Source organism: Perissodus microlepis, chromosome 4 (genome assembly GCF_051167445.1).
Source record: "Perissodus microlepis isolate ML-2025 ecotype Zambia chromosome 4, ASM5116744v1, whole genome shotgun sequence".
Lineage (NCBI taxonomy): Eukaryota > Metazoa > Chordata > Actinopteri > Cichliformes > Cichlidae > Perissodus > Perissodus microlepis.
Window position 1 is genome coordinate 29,006,131 of NC_140464.1, and position 16,159 is coordinate 29,022,289.

Sequence of the window (16,159 nt, forward strand, 5' to 3'; positions counted from 1 at the left end):
ATCAGATCATGCATCCATTGGACGTACAACGTACAGCTTATTGCACCAGCATGCATCTGCTCTTATATAACTATAATTAGCTTACAGCTTTAAGTGTTTAAACTAAAAATAAAGACAAGATGACAGTTTATTAAATTTTAATGAAATTTGCAGATTGTTTCGGTGAAGTTTAATAAACTCCTTGCTATCTAAAATATATCAGGACACTGGAGTATATTCTCGAGCATCTGGCACTTCTGATAATCAGTTGTCTGCTTGACTTTTATTCAGCTGTGTAAAAACTATAACTTTAATCTCAGCCAAACCGATTTACTCAGGAACAAATAAAACACTAAAAAAAGCCAAACAATATAATTTTTAAGTTATCTAAGTGACTTGTATATAATGTTTAACCTGAGTAGCGAAAGACAGCGGTGGGTTTGAAAACGATTTGCCAGGAGTCCGGTGTTCTCACGGGCTCTAGTGAGCCTTGCCCCCGGCTAGCTATCGAGCTAGTGGGTAACAGACGTCTCAGAAAACGTCGGAGCGCTTTTGAAAATATGTGGTGTCTTGATAAACTGAGCTAGTATTTGATGTTTACACAGCTACATTCTCGCCTGAAAATATGTTAAACGTTTATTTTGTGACCCAGAAAGAATAATAAGAGTAATATTAAAACTAACTAGCTGCCACCATTGTTGACAACTGAGCAGGGCGCTATGGATTCTGGGACACAGCTTCTTCTTCTTCTTCGGGGTTTAACGGCAGCTGGCATCCTTGTACATGCAGTGCTGCCATCTTCTGTTTCAGTCCGTTATTACACTCTTAAATCCTACTACTTATTCCTGCATCTTTTGGGATCTTACAAAGCCTCAAATGACGCGTCGACTATTAAATTAGTCGTCGACGATTTTAATAGTCGACGTAATCGTGACTAGTCGACTAATCGTGGCAGCCCTAATATGTATATATATATATAAATAATAAAACATTTTTAAAACTGTAATAATGTAGCTGACCTGATGCAAAAATTTTGCAACTAAAGATGCTGTTTGATATCTGGGTCACAGCTCTCATCAGTTATGACCTTCAACACAGCTTATCAGTTTCACAGAGAAGTAGAAGTTCACACCAAGCTCAGAAGAATTTCCATTGTTGGGCGTACTGCAGATGAACTGAAGAGGAACTAAGCATTTCACACTTAGTTTCACACCGCTTTTATGTTTTCTGACAAGAGACAACAAGATGAAAACAAAAATATATGAAACTACTTTGATCAAAGGTCACAGTGTTAGTGTTGCATATATTTTGAAACTACAGCTGTCACAGGACAAAAATATCACGAAGCAAAGTGTGACTAACATTACAGTCTAACTAATGAACAACTGACTAAAAACCAAAAATTCCAGAAAGAACTACATGTGACTGATATATGCATCAACTTTGTCAGGAAAAATAGCATCAAACTGATGATGCCTCAAATATCATTTATCAAATATGACACACTTGGTGTTACAGGGTTAATGATGGTAATGAAAGAACGCAGGTCTACATCCTGGTCAAAACTCAACCCAAGGTTTTGTCACATTAGTCATGGTATTGCTACTCTGAATCAGCATCTGGTCTGTGAAATGTGTTTAGACACCATATTTCATTTCATTAAAGTAGAAAGTCACAGGTGCTCGAGGTCTTTGTCTTTAAGACATGGCCGTAGTTTAATCAAGATGGTGTGTGTGTCTGGTTTAATACATAAATATAACTAGTATGTATATAAATAGAACTAGGTAGCATCTTCATATGCAGTATGGTACCCACTGCGAGGCCAAGCAAGACAAGCACAGAGACTTTTGAAGAAAAGCTATAACTGGGTAAAACACTTGGATCAAATATGAGCCATATAGGCCATACTGTATAATCTTGTAGAGTTGGGGGCCAATAGATATGGTGATGGAATGGACTAACTAATTATTAATGTTAGCTCAGAGAGATGAGAAAAGCAGTATAAATTCCTCTTTTTCCATCTCGAATGGTTGGAATTTTATTTGTAAGGAAGTTTGTCAAGTTAAGATTAATAATAGATAAAGGTTCAACAGAGCTGTGACTCTTTGTCAGCCTGGCTGCAATACAGTCAGCCTTCTCAGAGGCTCTTATATATGTATGTATGTGTTTTATTTACTTAGTTCATCTTTGAAATTTATGAAACAGTTCTTCTTAGCTAGGGGCTAGTTTAAGGAGCTAGGTTAGGTTGGTCATGGGGCTGGCTAGCCATGGCAGCTAGGGTCTATTATCGATGGGGCAAAACCCATTAGAAGCCAGGCCATCACTGCTACATTAAGAATACATTCACTAGCTGGGCCCACGTCCGCATTTTAGGTTTGACAGCGTTTTCGTAGGTAAATGTGAATGCTTTGACATGAATTGAGCTGCGGTTTGGGGAAGGCCTCGAAGGGGACTGGGGATGGCTCCCGGGCCAGGCAGATCCCCATGCACTAAAAAGAAATGAAGAAGTTAAAGAATTGAGAACAAGGAGGAAGGGAAGGTGGGGCACGTAAACGAGCTTGCAGAACTGGGGGAACCTATATAGATGACAACCGGAAGGAACGTGTTTGGAGGCATGGTCCTGCTCCTGAAATTCCGATACATAATCTCTAATTAATTACTGATGCTTTCCAATATCAATTGATATTGTAATATATTCCATTACAGTTACCGTTTAAAAAGGTGATATTCAGAATACAGTTACTTTGTTGAAATAAATGGATTACACAGCGGTCTTTTCCAGTTTCATATGTTAGGCTATGCCCTCTCTATTTTTGGTAATTCCACGCCGGTGGAAACTCAAACAAAACACACATTAAGAGGCTCTAATGCCTGTGTCTCAATCTCGCGGCCCATGTCCAACCCTACTTGCATAATTACGTGAAGAAATATTTTTAAAAAGTATTATTCAAAAAAATTTTTAATATGAAGGCAATAGGCAGTGTGTTACATGCATAGCATGTATGAAGCAAGTAAATATAATAATAACCACTACAGCCAAAAACAGTGCCTGACGAGCCCAGTTGTAAGTAAGCTATTAAGACTCGACTGTACACTGTGTTCATGTTTTCCTCTGAAACAGTAAGTTCGGTTGAAGCAGCCTTTCAACACCTCTCTTTGCTAGCGAGAGACAGTAAAACTAGTTACGGGCCCAACACGGAACCCGACGTATTAGCCAGAGGTCCCTTTACTACCATTCGGAGCCGTGGACCTGTTTTATATACACTTGGAATAGTTTTCTATATGAGATGGCTGCAAAAAGTGCAATCTTACCTAATGTCCACCCTACCTTAGTCATTTTATAATAAGACTTTAAAATCTAGTTGCTATTTGTATGGCGAGTAACCTTCAGTAATAGTAATAAATCACATGGCAATAGTGCATCCATGTAGTTGTAAAAAGCATGATAATATATTAAGTATTCCAAAGTATTCAGAATACGTTACTCTCATTGAGTAACGTAACGGAATATGTTACAAAATACATTTTGGGGCATGTATTCTGTAATCTGTAGTGGAATACATTTTAAAATAACCTTCCCAACACTGACTATAACAAATAGGGTCAGAGACATGGGGCAATCCTGGCAACTTCTTTTTGCAAATGGCATGTTGTGTAGGCATCGATAAAAATTACAACATTCAACCTACATTTGATTTTTTGGCTGGCAGTGAAGATGAGTCATCAGCTCCAAATCCAAGGCCTTGATTCTGTGCTAGAAACAGAATGGCTGGTGGGATCCGGGAACGGATTGTTAACATGGCCCTGTCCTACACCCCTACAAGGTTTAATCAAAAATTGTTAAAAACCTTTCAAGCTATTGTACAGTTTTTTGTACATACAGACAGAATGACTCACGTACATAAACATAACTGCCTTGGCTGAGTTAACAAACACTGCATTAGATTTTATTAGATATTAGATTCATGTCACACTATGAAATAGAAGTTCAGACCGAGAAGATCAAAGGACTTCAAAGTGTTCATGTGTGTATTCTTCTTGTGTAGTTCTCATATGTTGGCTCCCCAGGTTGATACTAATCAATGGAAACCTAAAAGATTTGATAAAATTTCTGCTCCTCTCCATAAATGTCTACAGTTTGTTCGGCATATTCCTCCGTTACATTTTCATAGTCGTTTTCATTATCATCATCATCATCACTGGGTTTGTCTGTGTCTTCCTCTGCTCTGTCCTCTATACTCACTGACAGAGGTGTGCATCCTTTGTAATTATCTTCATCCTTCATGTTCTCATAATTATCATCATCACTGGTTTCGTCTGTGTCTTCCTCTGCTCTGTCCTCTATACTCACTGACAGCAGTGTGCATCCTATGTAATTATCTTCATTCTCCATGTTCTCATAATCATGATCATCAGTTTTGTCTTCATCCACTTCTTGTGTGTCGTTTGTCTCTTTTCTGTCCACTGGTTGAACATTCACATAGTCCCTCTCCTCTTCCTCCTCCTCCTCCTCCTCCTCATCTTCATAACGGTTTGTGGCAGTAACTGAAACATAAGTAGTAGAAAAGATTGACTGATGCACATCTATATCACCAAAATATTTGTTCATTTGATACATTGCACAGGTAAGGACAGACTTTGCATCTGGACATGGCCTTCACGTTGTTTTGCTCGTCGTCTCCTGATTACCAGACACACCACCATCAAGACCAGCAGTAGCAGCAGGATCGCAGCAGGAACTACTAAATAGACCAGCAGCAGCCAAGGAACTAAGAAATAAAGGATTACAATATGGAAGCAATTAGTTCATGGTGGCCTCAATGACCGCTGAGTGCCCAGGTACAGTGGCTGTACAACAAAACCAAACTCATTTACATCTGTGCTTAAAAGTTAGCGCGAAGTGTTTGTGCTGATATGGTGTGTTTAGTTTTTGCCATACATGATACTGTTCGATATAGCTGAAGAGTCTGAGATGTTGCTCTTGGTGTGGCAGAGATTCGGTCTTTGACTCTGCTGCAGTGGAGGGGTAGTACCGGGAGGTCGAAGAGTACAGGTGTGAGGGATTTTAACTGATAAGCTCTCCCCCCTTTTAGTGTGTGGAGTTGGGAAGGAGAGGTGTGTGTGGTGTGGGAGGGAGCTGGAAAGCTGGCTTCCCAGTTGAACACAAGGTGCTGTAGCAGTGGAAAACATTGTGGATCCGAATGAAAGTGCTGCGACTGACAATCAAATGGTGTGTGGGTCCTGATTTCACACTTGGGTTTCTTTGCAGTTGAGGCAGTTGATGGAAAGTCCACACTCCCAGACACATTGTGGAATTGTATTAAACCAGACCTGACTAGCTGATGATCAGTTAATAAAGTGCATTTGATGAACAGCTTATCCTGTAACTTATCTTCATAATTCTTATGGAAGCAGTAAGGCTGTGGTCAGGTTTTCTTTCTTTTTCACATGATGCAACTGCTGCACGAATGTTTTATACAGTTTGGAAGAAAGTGAAAGTGTACATGTGCGTGCAGACAGTGATACAGGAAGCAGGAATCTGGATTTCCTGTTTGCTGTACAGACCTGCAGTTACAATTTTCCCATCATAACTTCACAATACCTGATTTGTTCACTTTTGAGAATAACAAACTGTAGTAATATTTACATTCCTCAAAAAACTAAACTGTGTTTTCAATTACCTCCAATAAAATTCTGTAATACAAACAGACTATAGCTATAATCAGCTATAATCCACAATAACTGAATCCAGGAGACTTGGACTCTTATATAGGAGACTTTTAGATTTTATTGCTCTAAGTTTTGTTTTTGTTTCATTTGATTTGGCTTGATCCATCCATCCCTTACTTTACTGTTATCTTGTATATGGAGTTATCTGTTGTCTGTGGAAGCAGAATTAATGCCATTTGACAGTCTGTATGGGGTAGATATTCTCATGGGCATCTCCATGTCCTGTTAAAAATGGCTGGAGGTTGTCAAGCTAAGAGGCCAGCAACTTGCATTTTTTCTCTTGATGGGAGACTGATGGAAGATTAGCATACCAGACAAGTTGCCACTAGCTCTGCTTTCACCGTTTCAAGATCAGTTGCGAGCAGCACTTAGTGTGGAAACAGAGCGGCATTAGCATGCTGTCTGTTGAAGCGCTCTAACATCATAACAGATGAATTTTCTCTTGCAACATGAGTGATGTAAGAAACTGCAGGAAGGGGTACTGCTCCTTGTGTTTGTTTATCTTGTTGCCAAGCATCTAAAGGATCACTGTTGCCATGGTGTAGATCAGCTGGTTGGTTTCAGTTATGGTCTCAGCAGGGATTGTCTGTAATGCTGCATTCACATCTTCTAGTAAACTTTCTGTAGTTTTGGTAGTCGGGCACAGATGGACCAGGTTCCCAGCACAACCACGATCTTCTCTTTCAGGTCAGCTGTTCTCGCATTCAACGCCTTCATCGCACCAGTTGATCCTAGAGCTTAATACCCAATCTAGGAGAGTGAAAAGGATGATATCTCCCCCTTTACCTGACATTACTGATGATTATTACCTCTCGCCCTCTTGCCGTAGAGTTTGTGTTGTACATCGTCAATCTCCAGTTCTTCCAGATGTTGGAACACTGGGACCCAAGGTAACACTGAGTTGCTGAGTTTAGATGTGGAGTGCTGTTTACACCAATTTCTGATACTACTATCTGAATGTTGCACAAATCAGTACTCATTAGACCAGGGAACAACAACCAGTCTTCTGTAGTCTAATATTGGTGAGCCTGTGTGAAATGTAGCCTCAGTTTTCTGTTCTTAACTGACAGTAGAGGAACTTGGTGTAGTCTTCACCTGGTGTAGCTCATCTACTGCAAGGTCTGATGTTTTGTGCTTTCAGAGCTGATCTTCAGACTTTAGCTGAACAATTTATTTGAGTTAGTGTTGCCTTCCAATCAGCTTGTAGATATTTTCTTCTTTTTGGATATTGATATTGATATTGATATGCCTTTATTAGTCCCACAAGGGGAAATTTCATAAGGCTGTCGACCTATTGCACGCAATGGCGGCGCCATCTTACCCTCCGACCATACATACATTACACAAAACATCACATGGGGAAGACAGGTCAGAGAGGTATAACAATGGAAAATGCACCACATGAGGAAAGATAAGGAGAAAAAAATAACTCCCCCCAGACTGAGCTCCAACAGGGAGATCAGTTTGAGAACAGAAAAAAAACACCTCTGCACATAGCACATGAAAAAACTCTTAATATACCAAAGAAACACATGACAAGCAACAGGGGTGGGTAAAGGGTGAGAGACAGCCGAATTAGACAGTACATCCGGGCCTGCGTGCGCTGGTCTCCTTGATCCCCGTCAGCATCGGAAGGGAACAAGCGTCGAAGGCATTTTGAAAGGGAGGGGGGATGAGTGTGTGCATATCAGTGTATATGTATGTGTGTGCATGTCCAGAGTTCAGCTGAGACGGTGTCCTTCGCCCTGCTAGGCTAAGTAAACAGTCTTCCAGCCAACCCAGGACTTGCAGCAACAAGAAAATGTAGTTTGTTTGTTTTTTTTTACCTTCGGGGCCTTATAAGCCTACACTGGTGGTTTTTTTTTAAAAGTCATGTTTGACTCTATGCTTTTCTGTATAGTTTCTGGGATGCTTAGAACTCAAATTGCACTGCTGGAAATAGTTTATTTTGATGCACATGCTGTTTGTTTTCTTTTGCAAATTTGCATTATAATATTTATTTTCGTTTTTTCCTGCAGTATATAAAAATTGGTGTATCTCAAAAATAAAAACATGAAGACACTCAAAATAAATTTCCTGTTGTTGGAAACTATTTTGTGCAACGTTTTTGTATATACAGTTTTGAGGGATAAACCTCTTAAATTTCTCTAACTAGATGTAAAAAAACCAAAAACGATTTTCAATTTTTTTTGTAGTTTATGGCACTTTTTGCCATTTGTGTAGTTATTGTGCACTTAATGCATACATATTATTAAAGTTTGGGCTATAATGGTTGTATTGATGTATAGCAACTTGAAATGCTCCCAAAAATGGCACTACGGCATGTAAAAATATAAAGATAAGCTCTGGTGGACTTGGTTCTATGGTAGGTCTTAAATGGTAAATGGCCTGTATTTGTATAGCGCTTTACTTGGTCCCTAAGGACTACAAAGCGCTTTACATGTTCAGTCATCCACCCATTCACACACAGGTGATGGCAGCTACATTGTAGCCACAGCTGCCCTGGGGCGCACTGACAGAGGCGAGGCTGCCAGACACTGGCACCACCAGGCACTCTGACCTCCACCAGTAGGCAACGGGTGAAGTGTCTTGCCCAAGGATACAACGACCGAGAGTGTCGGAGCCGGGGTTCGAACCGGCAACCTTCTGATTACAAGACGAACTGCCAACTCTTGAGCCACGATCGCCCCTTTATTTAAAGGGTTAAATAAAATTCTTCTGCATCGAGTTGCTGCCACATGAAGTTGAACGAGTACACCTAATGAAGTGGCTGGTGAGTACAGTGTTGATGTGGAGGAGCTTCGCACGTGTTTGGAGTCTACAGACTGGGACACAATGAAGGCTGCTTCTAACAGCTTGGACGAGTTTACGGACACTGTCACCTCCTATATCCACTTCTGTGAGGACAGCATTGTGCCATCACGCACCAGGGTGAGTTATAACAATGACAAACCCTGGTTTACTCCTAAACTCAAAAAGCTGTGGCTGGAAAAGAGAAAGGCGTTCAGAAGCGGAGACAGGGACTGCTACAGAGAGGCCAAGTACAGGTTCACTAAAGAAGTGGACATTGCTAAACATCAGCACTCTGAGAAGATGCAGCAGCAGATCTCAGAGAATGACTCGGCCTCTGTGTGGAAAGGTTTTAGGAATATCACCAACTACAAGCCTAAAACCCCCCACTCCACTGATGACTTGCTCTTGGCCAACACCCTTAACGACTTTTACTGCCGTTTTGACGAGCCATCAGGCAGCCTTCACACCTCCAAGGGCCCCAACAATAGAGACACTTTGGACACTCATTCCCCCACCTCTCCCCCCTCCATAGAGCCATCACCACCTTCAAACACTTCACCTACAACACCCCCCTCCTCACCCCACACAAAAGAGGATTTCACACCACCTCCTCCCACCACTACTCTTCATATTCATGAAGCAGGTGTGAGGAAGCAGTTTAAGAATCTGAATGCTCGAAAAGCTCCCGGCCCAGACGGTGTGTCTCCTGCCACCCTCAGACACTGTGCAAACGAGCTGGCCCCAGTGTTTTCTGGCATTTTCAACTCCTCACTGCAGGCATGTCATGTGCCTGCCTGCTTCAAGTTCTCTACCATAATCCCTGTCCCCAAGAAACCAAGGATCACTGGACTAAATGACTACAGACCTGTGGCTCTGACATCTGTGGTCATGAAGTCATTTGAGCGCCTGGTTTTCTCCTATCTCAAGACCCTCACGGCCCCCCTCCTGGACCCCCTGCAGTTTGCATACAGAGCCAACAGGTCTGTAGATGACGCCATCAACATGGCTCTACACTTCATCCTGCAGCATCTGGACTCCCCAGGAACCTACGCCAGGATCCTGTTTGTGGACTTCAGCTCTGCCTTCAACACCATCCTTCCAGACCATCTCCGAGGCAAGCTTTCCCAGATGAATGTGCCTGATCCCATCTGCCGGTGGATCACTGACTTCCTGACGGACAGGAAGCAGCACGTGAGGCTGGGAAAGAATGTCTCGGACTCCCGGACCATCAGCACCGGCTCCCCTCAGGGCTGTGTTCTTTCTCCTCTGCTCTTCTCCCTGGACACCAACTGCTGCACCTCCACCCAACAGTCTGTCAAGCTAATCAAGTTTGCAGATGACACCACCGTTATTGGACTCATCTCGGACGGGGATGAGTCTGCCTACAGGAGGGAGGTTGAACGTCTGGTGTCCTGGTGCAGCCACAACAACCTGGTGCTGAATGCCCAGAAGACAGTGGAGATTATTGTGGACTTCAGGAAGCACACAGCTCCACTCCCCCCCATCATCCTGACTGACACCCTCATCACCTCTGTGGACTCATTCCGCTTCCTGGGTACCACCATCACCCAGGACCTCAAGTGGGAGCCCACCATCACCTCCGTCATTAAGAAAGTCCAGCAGAGGATGTACTTCCTGAGGCAGCTGAAGAAATTCAACCTGCCAACATGGACGATGATGCAATTCTACACTGCAATCATCGAGTCCATCCTCACCTCCTCCATCACCGTGTGGTACGCTGGAGCCACTATCAGGGACAAACAGAGACTGCAGCGTGTTGTGCGCTCTGCTGAGAAGGTGATTGGCTGCAGACTCCCATCTCTGCAGGACCTGTACACCTCCAGGACACTGGGGCGTGCAGCTCGGATCTCAGCTGACCCTTCTCACCCTGGACACAGTCTGTTTGACCTGCTCCCCTCAGGCAATAACCGTATGACTGTTCCCACCACTAACACATGACCCTACGCTGTGTTCACTGCATCATTCCATGTTTGGCACTGATCACCACCTGCACTCATGTATATATCATGTATATATCTATCTACTTAGCACTTTTAATTCTTATTCTTATTTTTATTTTCATGTCTATTTAAGCGTAATTTATGACAGTATGTTTGCACTGAAGCACCGCAGCAATTTCCTAATGTTGTAAACCTGCTCAACATTTGGCAATAAAACCCTTTCTGATTCTGATTCTGATTCTGATGTTGATGTAAAAGCTGATCCATCTTAAAAAGTGTTTGCTTAATGTTTACATAATACAGGAATGACAACTTTTGGAAGTATTATTTTGAATTGCTGGTTGTGTTATCATTTTCCATTACACATTTGAACTTGTTGCACTGGATCAAGTGACCCTGTAACTTACTGAAGATGACATACAGTAATGGTGATATTTATGTCCAGTGGTCTACTTACATTTGATGACGACATGAATCGGTGCTGACTCGGTAGAAGTTAAGTTCTCTGATTCCAGAGTTATGTAATACACACAGCTATAGTTGCCCTGGTGTTTATACTCAGCTACAGGGAAACTAAAGGAAGCTGAGTTGTTGACAGATGGCTTGATGTTTGGGATGTTGGAGAAGATCAGACTGAAATGGCTTGGATTGAGGCTTGAGTTAATGAAGCAGGTTAAGACAAAGCTATGGCCCTTGGTGACCTCTGCATCTGCATTAGGACCCCAGACCTGTACTTCATCAAGAGATGCCAGGGAGATGTTGGGCTGCTGCAGGGTCTCTACATTAAAAATAGGAAAACAAAGTAGCATTCAGTCCATACCACTTTTACAGTGTTAAAGTAAGATATTTTGCATTCATTCACTTCAATCATCTGGGAATCTATTACTGTACACTGTACTAAATATCATCAAAATAGACCTGTTGGCAACTGTGAAGTGTCATTCATAATCACAACTTGTTACTTTAAATTTAGCAACTCAACTGCTGATCCTAACTGTCATGAAGACTTCCTCTATAAGATGCTCTTTGCATGTCAAGAAATACAGATATATACAATAGATATTTATATACAAGGTTCACAGGCATTAATGCATAAGTGATATTTTTGCAGCCACATCATGTCACTTGTTGATGGTTCATATTCCCGTTCAGAAGCTTTACTGTTCTTACTTTTCTTCTTGTGTTTGTTTACAGTGACGATCAAAACAGGCAATATGCTTAACCTCACATTATCATTTTGCATTCTCACATTCCTTTGTCTACTTATTATAATGCCAACTATACTGCAGGAATTATATGAATACCATTTATCATTAATCTAATTTATCTTGGAACTGCTCTGAGGGAGGAAGTGTTACACCCCTGTGCTGCACATATTAACCTCAAAGTGGCATGGCTGCATCAAAGTGTATTGACTTATAAAGCTCTATGGGCCTAGCTCTAAAATGTAGATGTAAATCACCTGAACAGACAACAACCACACCCTTATTGCGTTCACAGCCATTTTCTCCAAATCTTCCATGAGGACACTGCATTAGAGACGTTTCTCGCCCCGAACAGTTTACATCAGCAAGCCACATTTCTTCTTTTGATGAATTAAAGCTGACCGACTGAGAGATTGCCAGTGCCTTCCCACACTTCAACTCTCTGCAGACCACTATAGCATCATTTAAGACCCAGGAATCATCACAGAGTTTTCCCCTGCTGGTGCTGTTATAGACTTCTACTCTTCCATAGCACCGAGCTGGCCCAACTAAACTGATGTTAAAATCTAGCAAAAGAAAAAGACAGGACAACAGAGTGCTCAGCATTTTCTGCATGTGGTGATATTTATGCAAAACCTTATAATCTGAAACAAATTTCGCAAAAGAAGACTGACCTGCAGAAGCTGAAGATGAGATGGAGAGATAAGAGACTGCAGAGAAAACAAAGGTTCATTAAACACCTGAAACAAGACATGAACATGTTTTGTTTCTGATATAGACACACTAAAGAAAAGATCAGGTGTAAGGTAATTTAACTCTAAATTTAAGGCATTTTGAATTTAACAGTGCTTGTCACGCTGACCCTTTGTGTAAGTATAGAAAAATAAGACAGATCAACCTAAAAATGTAAAATGCAGCTCACCTATTGCCAGATAAAAGTTTCTCTGCTGTGTCCACATGATTGAGACAGAAAACATACTGAGAGCAAAATGAGTCATCAGCAACACCAAACCCAAGTTGATGTGCTGTACAGAAATGCTTAACACTTGCGAAATGCGTTTCTCCACACACTTCCTTGTTCTTGTATTTTTTAATGAACGCAGTCTACAGAGTGCAACAGACAAAGGCTGCAGCAGCTGACAGTTATATTCATTTACCTTTTTCTTGCACAGAATGTACAGAGAGAGGAGTTTTTAAAATTGTGTTCACTTCAAGAATCCTATATATGAAATGAAGAAATGCATTCTAATATCTCTAAAATCTTTGTTTTGTTTTGGGATTTTTCATGAAAAAATAAAATCACTGATAACATCTGTTGGACATAAAATGCAGGTGTTTGTTTTTAAAAATGTAGAGCTGATATAACAAAAATAAAACAGATTTGTAGTGTTGGCAATAAAATAAAATGTGGAGAGGAGCAGGAAGGTAGGACACTGATTTCACAGGTGCACAGTCTGTGCACTGGATGCAGTGGTCAGCATGCCTTTGTACCTTTGTAATTTACATTATGTGACAGACCTGTGACGTTTCGATAACACAAATGAGGCAAAAAAAGAAAAAGAAAAGAGGAACTCATCCTCGCATGATCTTTTATACATGCCCCATTTCTTTTAGCTGAAAGCTGATGACTTGTTACTGAAAGTGACTTTTATTTAAAATTTACATTTTATGCACATTTATATTTCTTTAAGAGATATATACTACAGGGGGAAAACCATGAAAAGCTGCAGCCTGTCTGTAGAAAGCTGTAAACGCTGCCCTTAAATGTAAAGGCAGCATACATTATTTTATTATTTTCCTTAAACAATTTTGGTTAAAAGTAAATGTATGCATATATGATTCCAAATATTAAATACAATGCATGATAATCTTTAAAATATAAAAAATTAGGAAGAAAACCCAGGAAATGAGCAGTTTCTGAACCAGAACGACAACCGTACAAAATTCAGCCCCGTTCTGGTGCTCGGTTTCAACTCCGGCAGTTGCCTTGACCATGAACTGAAATTACATAAAGCCTAACTTAGTGTAACATTTTTTTGAAGTTATTATTATTTGAACTTCATTTCTTAATATCCATGTATCACAGAAAGGCTGTAGGCCGTGGTGAGAATAAAAAACAACTTCTGTCGATTCTAAGGTTTTATGTATAAATACATAATAAGAAAACCATCTGGCTTTAAAATATTTAAATACAACCTCAGTTGAGCAACAACATAGCATTTCACATGGTATCATTATTTATTTATCAAAAACTAAGGCAAAATGTAGAAGCCAAACTGAGTATAACCCATGACTCAGTAACTTGTAAAACCACATTTACCAAAAATAAGTTGAACTGATCATTTCTGTATGACTTTATCAGTCTCTCTCATTGTTTTAGAAGAATTTTGTTGTTCTTCACAGTGTTTGAGTTTCAGTTCTCTTGTTCATTATTTGTTTCATGGCTATGTGTAAAATGAAATGACATTATGTCTTTGTGCATGACGGTGTCACACAGTGTTCTCAGCATTCTCCAAATAAGATCATGGTACATGTTAAAAATAAAGATGGAGGTTTTGTTTCTGGCCTGCTTAGTGGCGAGCAGCTTGAACAGCAGTAATCCATCTCCGTCTGTTCATGTTTGCTCACTTCTGCCATCTGGTGGTTTGAAGAGACATTAATGCACAAAAACATGCACTTTAAACTTGGCGTAAGAGCACAATACTTTGCAGAATACATAAAGGTCAGTGCCATCACCAGAATATCACATCTCTGCTTGGCTTTACTTTGATAGTAGAGAAAAATACCCAGAATTTTATCTTATAAAATAGACCAAACATGCAACACGTGTGGGAATTATAGATACGCAGAGCAAACTTCCACACTGACCTGAAAGTACCTGAGAGCTTAGTGATATAATATCATTAGAAGGAAGCTACTTAGGAAGTAGAAGAGAAGGAAGGTGGCGATCCAAGGGCTTACATCACAATAGAAATAATAGTGAGCAGTACAGATATAATGAGCCCATCATTACTCACAGTAACTTGTGTCCATCATAGGTGTATCTAAACCTCTGACTACAAGTGTGCATGTAGCTTTCTGACAAAGATATTGGCAGTTTTACAGTATGATGAATGACAGACATATGTCTAAGTAGATTACAGGTGCATTTTCTGTTGAAGCAACTTTCATATCTGACAGTATGATAGTTCAAGCTCACTCGGTCGTTTTGTCAGTTTATGCTAATTCACACAAGACTACAGCCAAGGAAGGATAAATCTGTTCAAAAATAGTCTTTAAAGACTTGTTCCCCAGAAGTTTTTTAAGTCTTTCTGAACACTGAGAAAACAAGAAAGAACATGTCTGAGACACACGAGATACAAGATGAGTCAAGAGCGAGAGAAAAACAAAGTGAAACTGTTCTGTGCAGAAATGCTATGTACTTCCTTCTTTTTTGCAGTGGACAAAAAAGAAGTACTTGTGTAGTTATTTATGGAATAAGCAGCAACCTTGAATGATGTGTCATGTACACTTAAATAAAATAATTACCTCCACATCCAAACAAACGAGCCTGTTAGATTTTGAGTGATTTACACAACTATTGTACATGTAAAACATTTTGACCTATATTTAAAATTAATAATATTTTTCTGACTATTAAGTATATGTACTATATATATTTTGTTTTTAATTACACCACAAAATAAAAGCATTGTTTCTCAAACACTATAACCAAGGCAGGAACAAAATCACTATCAAGACTTACATTTATCTCACGACATTTACCTCAGGCCTCTAAAATTATCTTTGCCAAAAATGTAAATAAAATCAGGCTTGTCCTAAATTGTTCTCTTATCATCTTCAGTCATTTTTTTCTTTCCTGTTGAATTGTCTTTTTGGCCATTTCCTGTTTTACTTTGATAGTTTGTGTTTGCTTGTGTTTTTAGGTTTACATCCTGGTTTTCTGATCGTGTTCACCTGTGTTAGGTTCTTTTAGCTGTGCCTTATTCCTCACTTGTATCCTGCTGTCTAATGCACATCAACAGATTCCTGAGTTATTCTCCATATTCTCCAGTTTTTGCCATCTACTGTGTTTCTTGTTTGTTTGTTACCTTTTGGAATTTGTTTTTGGATTTATGTCAGCTAATAAAGCTCACCACTTGTTGATTCTATCCCACATCATAAGAACCAGTATTATATTAAAAGCTAATAGCAAATTAAAGGCTATAGGATTGAGGTCAAAATGTGAACGATACCATTAATCACCTGTTTTGAGAATATGCTGTCTTTGTATGCTAAAACCTTTTTACCTCCATATTACAATTAAAAAAGAAAAATTAATGCGCATGAAAGGCTTTGTTAGTTGTTAATACATACAGTGTGTATTACCCACTAGCCACCACAAGGGGGCGATCACAGTTCAGGTGTTTCATAACATTTTTTGTATACTTTATGCAGTTTGGATGTTATACAGTATGTTTTCTATTTTTTGTACAGGCATCTTGTTTTCGT

At 40.1% G+C, this 16,159-nt stretch overlaps 1 protein-coding gene across 1 annotated transcript; it reads right to left on the minus strand.

Moving 5' to 3' along the window:
* Positions 1-2,519: 2,519 nt before the first annotated feature.
* Positions 2,520-12,664, minus strand: LOC146389213 (uncharacterized). The gene is made up of 6 exons (XM_084926937.1): positions 12,591-12,664; positions 12,343-12,378; positions 11,926-12,234; positions 10,921-11,241; positions 4,617-4,748; positions 2,520-4,524 (listed from the first exon to the last, which is right to left on the minus strand). The coding sequence occupies exons 1-6, from the start codon at positions 12,643-12,645 to the stop codon at positions 4,070-4,072; spliced, it is 1,308 nt and encodes a 435-aa protein (XP_084783063.1). The 5' UTR covers positions 12,646-12,664; the 3' UTR covers positions 2,520-4,069.
* Positions 12,665-16,159: the final 3,495 nt, after the last annotated feature.

Coding starts and splice junctions, on each gene's coding strand:
- LOC146389213 (XM_084926937.1), bottom strand. CDS start 12,645: ATGTTTTCTGTCTCAATCATGTGGACACAGCAGAGAAACTTTTATCTG. Junction 11,242..11,925: donor TGTGGTTGTTGTCTGTTCAG/GTGATTTACATC, acceptor TTTTTAATGTAG/AGACCCTGCAGCAGCCCAAC. Junction 4,525..4,616: donor AGGCCATGTCCAGATGCAAA/GTCTGTCCTTAC, acceptor CTTATGTTTCAG/TTACTGCCACAAACCGTTAT.